This window comes from Diabrotica virgifera, chromosome 9, assembly GCF_917563875.1.
Source record: "Diabrotica virgifera virgifera chromosome 9, PGI_DIABVI_V3a".
Taxonomy (NCBI): domain Eukaryota; kingdom Metazoa; phylum Arthropoda; class Insecta; order Coleoptera; family Chrysomelidae; genus Diabrotica; species Diabrotica virgifera.
This window is the reverse complement of record NC_065451.1, coordinates 51,295,767-51,309,254: the sequence shown is the minus strand read 5'-3', so window position 1 is coordinate 51,309,254 and position 13,488 is coordinate 51,295,767. Positions and strand designations below refer to the sequence as shown.

The 13,488-nt window shown below is 31.9% G+C and overlaps 1 protein-coding gene across 1 annotated transcript in view; it reads right to left on the bottom strand.

Annotated features, from left to right (window-relative positions):
- LOC126891329 (gustatory receptor for sugar taste 64a-like) overlaps nt 1-4,253 on the bottom strand; it is a 41,208-nt gene extending 36,955 nt beyond the window's left edge. Inside the window, exon 1 of the mRNA XM_050660506.1 lies at nt 4,134-4,253. Coding sequence (XP_050516463.1) covers nt 4,134-4,208 — 75 coding nt within the window. The 5' untranslated portion in view covers nt 4,209-4,253. The remainder of the gene's footprint in view (nt 1-4,133) is intronic.
- Nucleotides 4,254-13,488: the final 9,235 nt, after the last annotated feature.

Genomic DNA, 13,488 nt, shown 5'->3' with positions numbered 1-13,488 from the left:
ATTTGTTCTTAAGATACGCCAAAGGAAAATGTTGTGCTCAAGTAATAGGGAAAGGGACAATCGGGGGCTGGCCTTCTCAAATTGCCAAATTCTTAAATTTGCCTAATCCCGAGAACTATACTGGCCATTCGTTCAGGAGGACATCAGCAACGCTTTTGGCTAATAAAGGAGTTGATGTCCTCGGATTAAAGCCTCATGGAGGTTGGCGTTCATCGACAGTGGCACAAAGCTATGTAGAAGATTCTCTTCAAAATAAAATAGATTTTGCCGAAAAAATATTGTGCAATACTAGTAATACTACTAATGTATGCGATTCTGCAGGAGTTTCTGTTTCTGAAGTGAAACCACAGCCCAAACAAGTGGGATTTGATTAAATAATTTAACAAATTGTACCATAAGTTACAATATTAATAAATAATTCGTTAGTTTTCTTTATTCTTTCAAAAAATAAATTAAAATTAAGAGATTTTTTAACTCGACGGTAAGTGAATTACTTACCGTCGAGTTGGAGTACTTACCGTCGAGTTGGATTACTTACCGTCGAGTTGCTAGTAAATGTCACCTACTGACGTAAAATCTGTCACGGTAAACAGTCAAAAATGATCAATCGTGCAAAAACATAGTTTTATTAATGGAGCGGATCTTGTGTTTTCACTAGTAATACCACTAGAGGTCAAATTATTTCCGGAAATTTTTTTGAGATCATGAATATTTTGAAAATTTCCCGAGTCGCAGACGAGGGAAATTTTCTAAAAATATTCATGATCAAAAAAAAATTTCCGGATATTAATTTGACTTCGCGTGGTATTCGGTAAGAAAATTCCACACCAAATTTGCATTTGAAAATCCAAAGCTGCATGAACAGATTAATAGTGCGCCATAGCTTTGTCAGCAATTATTTAGGCTTTCAAATTCGTAATTTCTACTTTGTAGTTGCATGGGAATACCATTTCAAGATAGAAAATAGTATATTCTTCAATTTTACATAAGTTTTGAGTAACTACAAGTGATAGAAAATGAATCAAAACTAAATTATGTAAACAAATAAAAACCAGTCTGTCAAAAATGTTCTGTTATTGTAAACGTCAAAAAATTTCCACTATAATTCGCTGTTGGGTACCCCACGAGCAAAAAATTTCCGATAAAATACCTCCGTTGCCATGGTGATCTGTCAAAATAACGTATTTTGATTGGTTCAAAATTACAGGTGTGGAATTTTCACTAGTAATACCACTAGAGGTCAAATTATTTCCGGAAATTTTTTGAGATCATGAATATTTTGAAAATTTCCCGAGTCGCAGACGAGGGAAATTTTCTAAAAATATTCATGATCAAAAAAAAATTTCCGGATATTAATTTGACTTCGCGTGGTATTCGGTAAGAAAATTCCACACCAAATTTGCATTTGAAAATCCAAAGCTGCATGAACAGATTAATAGTGCGCCATAGCTTTGTCAGCAATTATTTAGGCTTTCAAATTCGTAATTTCTACTCATTGTAGTTGCATGGGAATACCATTTCAAGATAGAAAATAGTATATTCTTCAATTTTACATAAGTTTTGAGTAACTACAAGTGATAGAAAATGAATCAAAACTAAATTATGTAAACAAATAAAAACCAGTCTGTCAAAAATGTTCTGTTATTGTAAACGTCAACAAATTTCCACTATAATTCGCTGTTGGGTACCCCACGAGCAAAAAATTTCCGATAAAATACCTCCGTTGCCATGGTGATCTGTCAAAATAACGTATTTTGATTGGTTCAAAATTACAGGTGTGGAATTTTCACTAGTAATACCACTAGAGGTCAAGTTATTTCCGGAAATTTTTTTGAGATCATGAATTTTTTTGAAAATTTCCCGAGTCGCAGACGAGGGAAATTTTCTAAAAATATTCATGATCAAAAAAAATTTCCGGATATTAATTTGACTTCGCGTGGTATTCGGTAAGAAAATTCCACACCAAATTTGCATTTGAGAATCCAAAGCTGCATGAACAGATTAATAGCGCGCCATAGCTTTGTCAGCAATTATTTAGGCTTTCAAATTCGTAATTTCTACTCATTGTAGTTGCGTGGGAATACCATTTCAAGATAGAAAATAGTATATTCTTCAATTTTACATAAGTTTTGAGTAACTACAAGTGATAGAAAATGAATCAAAACTAAATTATGTAAACAAATAAAAACCAGTCTGTCAAAAATGTTCTGTTATTGTAAACGTCAAAAAATTTCCACTATAATTCGCTGTTGGGTACCCCACGAGCAAAAAATTTCCGATAAAATACCTCCGTTGCCATGGTGATCTGTCAAAATAACGTATTTTGATCGGTTCAAAATTACAGGTGTGGAATTTTCACTAGTAATACCACTAGAGGTCAAATTATTTCCGGAAATTTTTTTGAGATCATGAATATTTTGAAAATTTCCCGAGTCGCAGACGAGGGAAATTTTCTAAAAATATTCATGATCAAAAAAAAATTTCCGGATATTAATTTGACTTCGCGTGGTATTCGGTAAGAAAATTCCACACCAAATTTGCATTTGAAAATCCAAAGCTGCATGAACAGATTAATAGCGCGCCATAGCTTTGTCAGCAATTATTTAGGCTTTCAAATTCGTAATTTCTACTCATTGTAGTTGCATGGGAATACCATTTCAAGATAGAAAATAGTATATTCTTCAATTTTACATAAGTTTTGAGTAACTACAAGTTATAGAAAATGAATCAAAACTAAATTATGTAAACAAATAAAAACCAGTCTGTCAAAAATGTTCTGTTATTGTAAACGTCAAAAAATTTCCACTATAATTCGCTGTTGGGTACCCCACGAGCAAAAAATTTCCGATAAAATACCTCCGTTGCCATGGTGATCTGTCAAAATAACGTATTTTGATTGGTTCAAAATTACAGGTGTGGAATTTTCACTAGTAATACCACTAGAGGTCAAATTATTTCCGGAAATTTTTTTGAGATCATGAATATTTTGAAAATTTCCCGAGTCGCAGACGAGGGAAATTTTCTAAAAATATTCATGATCAAAAAAAAATTTCCGGATATTAATTTGACTTCGCGTGGTATTCGGTAAGAAAATTCCACACCAAATTTGCATTTGAAAATCCAAAGCTTCATGAACAGATTAATAGTGCGCCATAGCTTTGTCAGCAGTTATTTAGGCTTTCAAATTCGTAATTTCTACTCATTGTAGTTGCATGGGAATACCATTTCAAGATAGAAAATAGTATATTCTTCAATTTTACATAAGTTTTGAGTAACTACAAGTGATAGAAAATGAATCAAAACTAAATTATGTAAACAAATAAAAACCAGTCTGTCAAAAATGTTCTGTTATTGTAAACGTCAAAAAATTTCCACTATAATTCGCTGTTGGGTACCCCACGAGCAAAAAATTTCCGATAAAATACCTCCGTTGCCATGGTGATCTGTCAAAATAACGTATTTTGATTGGTTCAAAATTACAGGTGTGGAATTTTCACTAGTAATACCACTAGAGGTCAAATTATTTCCGGAAATTTTTTTGAGATCATGAATATTTTGAAAATTTCCCGAGTCGCAGACGAGGGAAATTTTCTAAAAATATTCATGATCAAAAAAAAATTTCCGGATATTAATTTGACTTCGCGTGGTATTCGGTAAGAAAATTCCACACCAAATTTGCATTTGAAAATCCAAAGCTGCATGAACAGATTAATAGCGCGCCATAGCTTTGTCAGCAATTATTTAGGCTTTCAAATTCGTAATTTCTACTCATTGTAGTTGCATGGGAATACCATTTCAATATAGAAAATAGTATATTCTTCAATTTTACATAAGTTTTGAGTAACTACAAGTGATAGAAAATGAATCAAAACTAAATTATGTAAACAAATAAAAACCAGTCTGTCAAAAATGTTCTGTTATTGTAAACGTCAAAAAATTTCCACTATAATTCGCTGTTGGGTACCCCACGAGCAAAAAATTTCCGATAAAATACCTCCGTTGCCATGGTGATCTGTCAAAATAACGTATTTTGATTGGTTCAAAATTACAGGTGTGGAATTTTCATCAAAATCAAATTCGCTGAATTAATGTCCATTTTGTTTCTAGGCTTTAAGTAAGCTCAATTATCTTACCTTCTTGTGTATGCCGAATTTCAGATGGTAGTGAATCTGCTTAAATCTATAAGCCAAAGCAATACTCATGATCATAATAAAACAATCTATGAAACTCCATGAAAATACATTGCAAAGATTGACAAACTGAAAAGTACAGGTAAATAATGAATTGTAAAACATATACAGTGGAAACTCGATAACTCGGATTAATCGGGACCGCGGCCGATCCGGGTTATCGAAAATCCGGGTTAGCCGGAGAGCATGATAAAAATTAATAAAATACGGTATACTTCTAGATAAAGTCCGTTATAATTAAAATAACATGAAATATATATGCACAGTACACATCTAACTTACCTATAGCTGTATTCGCGGTGTGCAAGTACTTGGAAGGGATACGCGAAACGATCGTGCGCGAATAGCGGAGAAATATTGCAACTTTCTTAAATAATTCATATTGTCAATTGAAATTGTCAAATTGACGTACATTTCATACTTATTGTCATTTAAGAAGAAAAATTATATATTGCTCCACAGTATTGATATGATATGCAATCATTATACAGGGTGTCCCGAAAAGATTGGTCATAAATTATACCACACATTCTAGGGTCACAAATAGTTCGATTGAACCTAACTTACCTTAGTACAAATGTGCTCACAAGAAAAGTTATAGCCCTTTGAAGTTACAAAATGAAAATCGATTTTTTTCAATATATCGAAAACTATTAAAGATTTTTTATTGAAAATATACATGTATCATTCTTATGGCAGGGTGATCTTAAAACAAAATTATAGTGAGATTTGCCCACCCCATAAAAATTTTATGGGGGTTTTGATCCCTTAAACCCCCAAACTTTTGTGTACGTTCCAATTAATTCATTATTGTGTTAACATTAGTTAAACATTACGCTTTTAAAACTTGTTTGCCTCTTATTATTTTTTCGATAAGCGAGTTTTTATCGAGATGCGGCTTCTTTTTTAATATATTTACATAAAATTTTATGGGAGTTTTGTTCCTTTAAACCCCCCAAATGTTTGTGTGCGTTCCAATTAAACTATTATTGTGGTACCATTAGTTAAACACAGTGTTTTTAAAACTTTTTTACCTCTTAGTCTTTTTTTGATAAGTCAAATTTTATCTAGATGTGGCTTCTTTTTCAAAATATACTAAAAAATGTAAATTATAAATACATTTTCAGATTATTTATTAACAGGTCTCTATAATCGTACTTAACCATATACAAATATGTGGTGGATTCGATAAATATTCAAAATATCTCGATAAACACTGGCTTATCGAAAAAGTCCTAAGAGGCAAAAATGTTTTAAAAACAGTGTGTTTAACTAATGGTGCCACAATAATAATTAAATTGGAACGTACACAAAAGTTTGAGGGGGTTTAAGAGAACAAAACCCCCATAAAATTTTTATGGGGTACACAAATTTTACTTTAATTTTTATTTAAGATGCTGCTACCATAAGAATGCCACATGTCCATTTTCAATGAAAAATCTCTAAGAGTTTTCGATATATGAAAAAAAATTGATTTTCATTTTGTAACTTCAAAGGGCTGTAACTTTTTTTGTGTGCACTATTGTATATAGGTAAGTGAGGTTCAATCAACCTATTTTTGACCCCAGAATCTGTGGTATACTTTATGACCAATCTTTTCGGGACACCCTGTATAAAGGTAAATTTAATTAATTATATTTTGCTTGCAGTACTGCATTTTAATAACTGATTTTATTTATTACATACAGTTGTTTACGTTTAAATAACATAACCTAAATCTTATTTTTTCTTCTTATTATTTTTTTGGACTATGGCCTTGACAATTATCCAGTAACCAGGACCATATGATTGGCCAATATAATCAACAGTGCGAATAAAAGTGCAGAGCGTAGAAATAAGTGTCGCTTTTCCGAACTTGCACGGTCCCAATAGAGTATAGTATAGATAGTATAGCTATAGAGTATTGTTCATTTCTAGGTAAAAAAACTCAGTCAGTTTCGGTTGTGCCAATCGGAACGATGTTATGTTATTTAAGAACAGTGGTTCTTTCATTGTTTAAAAGACCATTGTAAGAATTTTTTAAAAGACAGTTGGAAATAAATAAAAGAATAACAGGTGCCTGTTGTTTGCGATAGACCGAGTAAATGAACGTCGCTCTGCCGCCGCAGCCGTGTGCCATGAGTCATTTTTACTATCGTATAGTTCAAATTACACAAATACCCATTATCTCTCAAATATTATATTCTGGTCAAAGCGAAGTTTTATCAATGAAACTCGATATTTTTAAGACATTCCAGAAGAGGCTAAAGATAAAATGTTTTAACATAATACATACATTTTTATTATTGAAATGTTTGTCTGATGAAAATCGGTCCGGGTTAGCCGGACTTCCGGGTGATCGGGAGCCGACTTATCGAGGTTCCACTGTAGTTATTTTATCTTTCTTACAACTTCTTCTTCTTCCTTCTTCCGTCTTCCTCTTTCTTGGCTCTAAAACACTAAATGAGTATTGGCCGCGTTTACCATTCTTCCATGGTTGTACGACCGACTGACCTGTCATCGGGCCTTTCGCAGAAGGTTGTATTTAGTCTTTCATCATTCTACTCAAAACTTAGATGTTTTGAGAGAAAAATGCTCAGAATTGTCCTCAAAAAGCTAAAGGTTTGGTACTTATTTATTTATTTATTTATTTATTTATTTATTTACTGAAATATACATCCACCAGGTATAAACCCATAAAGGTGTACATAAGAAAACTACATACATTGACTGAACACTTGATGACAAAATATAAAATAAAATAAAGAATGACCAAAAATGTTTCTGTTGTTAATACACATTCACAATAATAAAAAAAGACCTTAATAAAGAAAAATAACATGGCATCAATTTGATAAGCTATTGCGTATTTCGCGTTTAAAGATGTTAAAACTAAGAAAAAAAATGTCCACAGATCTTAAGTTATTTACACTTCTGCACATACTTTTTATCGGACAATAGAAATTATGTTGCGAATTAGGCATCGAAATATGAAAAGTTACAGCTGAACGTGACACAGCTCGTGGTATTGTCCAAGTAAAAAATACTGTAGAATAGCTTTAAGCCGGTGAAATATGATATTCTTCAAATATAAATGTTAGGTCAAACGTTTAAGAAGCGGCCCTTTGTGAAAGCATCTGTGTTTTTACGGCCAGACCTCCCGCATATCTATTCACAAGTTTCGTGCAAAACATTAGTTTTAGTTCGGTAGCCTAGCAGTGTATTAGTACTGGAGTGTACGTGTGTTAAGTGATACGAGTGTTTTGTTTGCTGTAATTATTTTGAATATTGGTTTAGTATTTCGTTTGGAGAGTATCAAGTGTTGATTATTGTAATTTAATTAATGTGAATAGTGATGTGGCGCCCGTGGGATAATGTAAATATCGCGTATGATAACGCTGATATTGTAGAAATTGCCAGTGCTAGTGTGAATGTAATTACTAAAAAAAAAGAGATCGTAAAGAAGATTCGAATGCATTTAAATGCAGAAACACAGCAAGTATGTTTGAATGTATACAAAAATCTACGTACGAAATTCGGCTTCGATGAAACACTATTGGCACAAGCCACCTCTGATTTAACAGAAATTCCACTTTCTACTGTATATAAAATAGTTAAAAATGAACCCTATCATCGCAAGAAACGATGTGACTACAAATTTTCAAGACCTTTAAATCCTTCACTTGTAAAACTATTGAAAACCACAATATACGACTGCTACAAAAGCAATGAAATACCTACAATAGAAATAATAAGAAAGAAATTGGAAACAACCGGTCGAAATATGAACTGCTGTGAGAAAACTCTTCAAAATTGGATAAAAAAATGGGCTTTAAGTTCAAAAAAATAAATAAACGTCAAGCAATTATGGAAAGCCAAAGAATAGTCAACAGACGTAATATGTACCTAGAAGAAATTACTAAATATAGGCAAGAAAATAGGAGAATTTATTATTTAGATGAAACTTGGTATGATACCCACGATACAGTAAAGAAAGGATGGATAGATGGTTCAAGCATGTGCATACCAGAAATGCCTGCAAATAAAGGCTCGCGACTAATTATTGTACATTGCGGAGGAAGTGAGGGATGGGTTCCGAATGCTTTAAAATTATGTGGGAAGAAAATGGAAGATTGTAACGTTGACTACCACAAGAATATGGAAGCTGACATTTTTGAAGATTGGTTTGAAAACTCGCCGATCCCAAACTTGGAGAAAAACAGCGTAATAGTGCTTGACAACGCTTCCTATCATCATCTCACAGCTCACTAAAATACCAAATACATCTTCAAAGGAAGCTGACCTGCAAAAATTTTTTAATGGAAAATGATTTGTATTTCGAAGATTTTTACACAAAAAAACAACTTATTGAAGTTCTACACACGAAGCAATTTATAAAATTATACGCTCTAGAGAGTATTGCCGAAAAGCATGGACACACTATATTGAGACTTCCCCCCTACTTTTGTGTTTTCAATCCTATTGAGTTAATTTGGGGACAATTAAAACCAAGTATAAGGAGTTCAAATAAATTTCCTAAATTTGACAAAAAGGTAATTGAGATAATTAAAAAAGAAGTAGCCAATATTACCAAAGTAGACTGGCAGAAAAGAATCGCCAAAGTGATCAAAGTGGAAGAATATTATAAGAAGATTGGGCACTTCCACATTAATGGTGGAAATAAATTTATTATTGAATTGGGCGATGATAGTGACGAAGAAAATACGGAAGAAGGAGAAAATGAGTTAAGTGTATCAGTATTTTAATTGTTGTGTTGTGCAATTCATTTTCCAAGCATAAGTGTACTAGTGAAAAGACTCGGTTAAAAAAATATTTTTAGATTTTGTATTTTTAATAAAAAAAGAGCGGGGACATGCTTGCATTTTGTGCTGAATTTTAAAAGTTTTGAACTGTATATCTAAAGTAATTTTAGATCTAACTGTGTTTTTATAAAGTTCTTTTAGTATCAGTAATTCTAACAATAACAAGATTAATTATAAAAGCTATTCTACATCAGTTATTAATGCAAGCATGCGGTAAGAGGGAGGTCCCTGTGAGGTTAAATGTTAATAAAAAATTGATAAAAATAATTTTAACACATACAATATTATGTCCTGCCTTAACGGTATTTACCTAAGTATAAATAAATATTTTTAACTACATATTTAATTACCAGAAAACACCAGCTGCCGGCCTAATATTAAAGAAGAACAACCCAAAGAAAGCTACAAATCTTACCTATTACACTATATAGATTGCTTGAACAATACATTAAAATCTACAAGACTAAGCAAAACATCGCTATTAATTAGGCAATTGACAATTTTGAAGATGAATATTAGGCCGTTTATTTCATGCTGCTTACGCAGTGAATGGAATCCAAACTCAGAAAGGAGTAAATTATAGCTATAGCCTCTAACCGGATATCTGTTATATTTTTTGAGGTAACAATATCTTAAGAATCTTTTTTGGACAGATTCAAGATTAGAGACAAGTTCTGCATTATTAGGATTCCATACCACGCTGCAGTAATTAAGTTTACTACTAACTAGTCCAAAATATAAACTACGCAAAGCTTCCACAGACGTTACATCTCTGCAGCTTCTAATAATATATCCTAAAGATTTGGTTGCTTTAGAGACCACGGTATTAACCTTTAACTACACGCGCTGGCGTACTTTGTACGCCAGATATAAGAATTCTACTGGAAATATATTTAAAAATTTAATTTTTGACCTTGCTTATTTTTCTAACCTATCACTGGAATGTGCTCTACAATTTGGTTTTAGTTTCGTTATAATCGACGTTCTGGAAAGATCGTAATTTACATTTTATTATTTGTTGTTTCCGGTGGTGGACAATATACCCCAGGATTATATTACTATAAGTCGTAATATAAGTACATATTTTAATTGTTTTTTAGTCATTATGGCAAAAAATATATTTTTCTTTATAAACAATACTTTTTCTCCTGTAAAAAATCACATTTAAAAAATTTTTTTATTAGTAATTTTATTTATCATGGAATCCAGTTATTCCATGATTCCAGTTATAAATCCGAATTGGCTTACTCAAAAGGAACTCCAAGTATTCACTGATGCCGAATAAGGTTTATAACAAACAACTAAGTGTATTTTTCCAAAAAAAAATTAAAGAAATCCGCTGTTTTTAAGTGTATTTTCTTGTGGCGTACAAAGTACGCCACGCGTGTAGTTATGTTATAACTTGATGCGCGGGTAGTTAAAGGTTAATATGAGTTGAGAATGTTAATTTACTGTCAAATATAACACCAAGATCTTTAAACTCTGAGGTAGAAGACAGTAAAATGTTGTTGACCTTATAATCGAAATGTATGTTATTGATCTTTCGGGTATAGGACATTACTTTACATTTCTTTATATTTAAGGATAGTTGATTATCGAAACACCATTCATTAATGGCAGAGATATCCTGTTGAAGTTTAACGCAGTCGGAAATATGGTTAATTTTGCGAAATATTTTCATATCGTCCGCGTACAACAGAGTTTCAGAGTCTACGATGGAGCAGATATCATTAACAAAAAGGAGAAATAATAAGGGACCCAGATTTGACCCCTGAGGTACTCCAGACGTGGCAACAAAACGAAAAGATCGAAACCCTTGATATTCTACAAACAAACTCCTATCAGTTAAATATGATTTCAGTAATATTTGAAAGTTATTGGAAATTCCAAACTGATCTAATTTTGTTAGCAATTTATTGTGAGAGACTCGGTCAAATGCTTTACTGAAATCAGTGTATATGACGTCCACCTGTTGTCTTGAATCTAAAGCTGACGAAACATATTCTGTAAATATACAAAGATTTGTTGCCGTACTCCGAGCTTTCACAAAACCATGTTGATTGCTGGTAATCAAACAACGCACATGAGCATACAAGTAATCTGTCAAGATAATTTCGAACAATTTAGAGAATGCTGATATAAGAGCGATAGGTCGATAGTTAGATATATCAGAGTTTGAACCTGATTTAAAAGTAGGACAAACTCTTGTATTTTTCCACGCAGTTGGAAATGTTGTTGTCTTAAGAATGAGGTTAAAAATTACAACAAGTGGTTCTATGAATGACTCGACGTGACATTTAAGTATCGAAACAGGAAAATTATCAGGACCGCAGGAAAATTAATTTTTTAATTTCTTTGCACCTTCTATAATATCGTTACTGGTAATTTTACCGATATTAAAGTAAGAACTTGGATTATAATTAAAATCAGATGTAACAGAAGGAGAGCTATTACTATCAGAAATATAAACACTCTTAAAGAAGTTTGCAAATGCGTTTACTATATCTTGACTCGTGGTAAACTTATCACTACCGTATTTCATCAGACCAGGTATCCGTGATTTATTATTTTTGGCATTAAGAAAGTTCCAAAATTGTCTCGCATCTGACTTAAAAGAATTTTGGGATCTTTCAACAAATTTTTTATATTCTAGTTGTATTTCTAATTTAATAGTTCTCCTGAGATCTTTAGCTCGTTGGAGGTAAAAACATTTACTTCGTCTATACATTCTCAGATAATGATGTTTACGTTTAACTTTGGCGATTATTTCAGACGTAAACCATGCTGGATATTTTTGAGATCTAGTTGAACTAAGTGGAACACATTTATCTATAATTTCTTGGAGAGACAAACTAAACGAATCTACAGCAGAATCTACATCTGAAAAATATTTTAAATGACTCCAGTCCATTTCGGTTAAAAGTTTGTTAAATTTATTTACGTTATATTTTCTAAAATTAAGACGTTTCTGATTCGGAACAAAATATTCATCTTCTTTGACTTCATACGGAAAATAACAAGTTAAAGCAGGATGATGATAATCAATAGGAACTAAGCCATTGACTTCAGGTTTAACTTCGCAACTAAAAACTGACGGTGTTACAATCAAATCTAATATCTTTCCATGTATATTTTTTATTTTGTTACATTGTACAGAATCTGTATAGTTTAATAGTTGAACAAATCTATTAATTAAAGGAGTTATTTGACTATTATTAACATAATATGCCGCAAGATCTGTTAAATTAAAATCTCCAATTAAAACGACCTCATGAGTTTCATGGAAAGTTTCAATATAGTCAAAAAAATCAGAATACTCACTAAATGTCACATTAGGTGGGATATAAACTGTTATAAAGAAGATTGGTTTGCTATGGGTTTTGAAAACTTTAACACATAAAACATCAATTTTTTCTATAGGAAACACTACACTATGTTGTTCTGAATGACACACGTTATTATTTACGGCAAAAATCACTCCTCCTCCAAACTTGCCAAAACTTCGATCTTTACGATAAACTAGGTGTTTTCAGGAAATAGTTCACTACTGCGTACTCCATCCCGAAGCCAAGATTCTGTGATTGCAATAATGTGATATTAGGACATTTTGAAAAAATGTAGTTGTTTTTGAATTTAGACCGCGACAGTTTTGATAATATACAAAAAGTTTGTCATTATTTTTCGGTGATCCAGTGGATGATACTACAGGTTTTTTGAGACAATAAATGGTAGATTATTGTTGTATTTTATAATCAAATTTCTTTCACCTGCTGCCAAACGATCGCTAAGTTCCTTTTTGATTTTTGAAGTATACTCACGTTACATAACAGTTTGATCTGACCTCATATATATATATATATATATATATATATATATATATATATATATATATATATATATATATATATATATATATTTTTTAATTTGGGTTTCTTGGGCTTAGGTTCACAAAGAAAAAGAGATGGCTATGATGTTATGTCATATCATTTAATCGACGTTTCGACAGGAATATCCTTGCCTTTTTCAAGATCATTACGTGACTAAAAAACATTTCGTCAAAGATACAATACCAAAATTTAAGAAAACATTTTGACTTACCCTGCATGTAAAGTTGGCAGTGAACAATAACAATAATAGACGTCACAAAATAAAACAATGTTAAAAACATAGGGACAGACCCACTAGTAGATACATTTAAAATTTAGGTACTGTGTCGAATTATTGTGATGTTATATCGATGTTTCAAATATCAATCAATTAAATACCTAGTTGCTTCCGCATCATAGGCGTGCTGAAATTTCTTTTGTATTATATTTTAAATTAGATTATAATATAATTTGTTCAGATGTTTGATGTCCCTTTTGTCATTAATAGCATGGTTGTTCTTTTTTATTTCTATAGACTCTAGGAGCTCCCTCTTTTTCTTGTTGTGTTCAGTTTTTAAGATTTTGGTGTTGTCAAAATCGAATTTATGTTTTTTCTCGTTTTCATGTTTT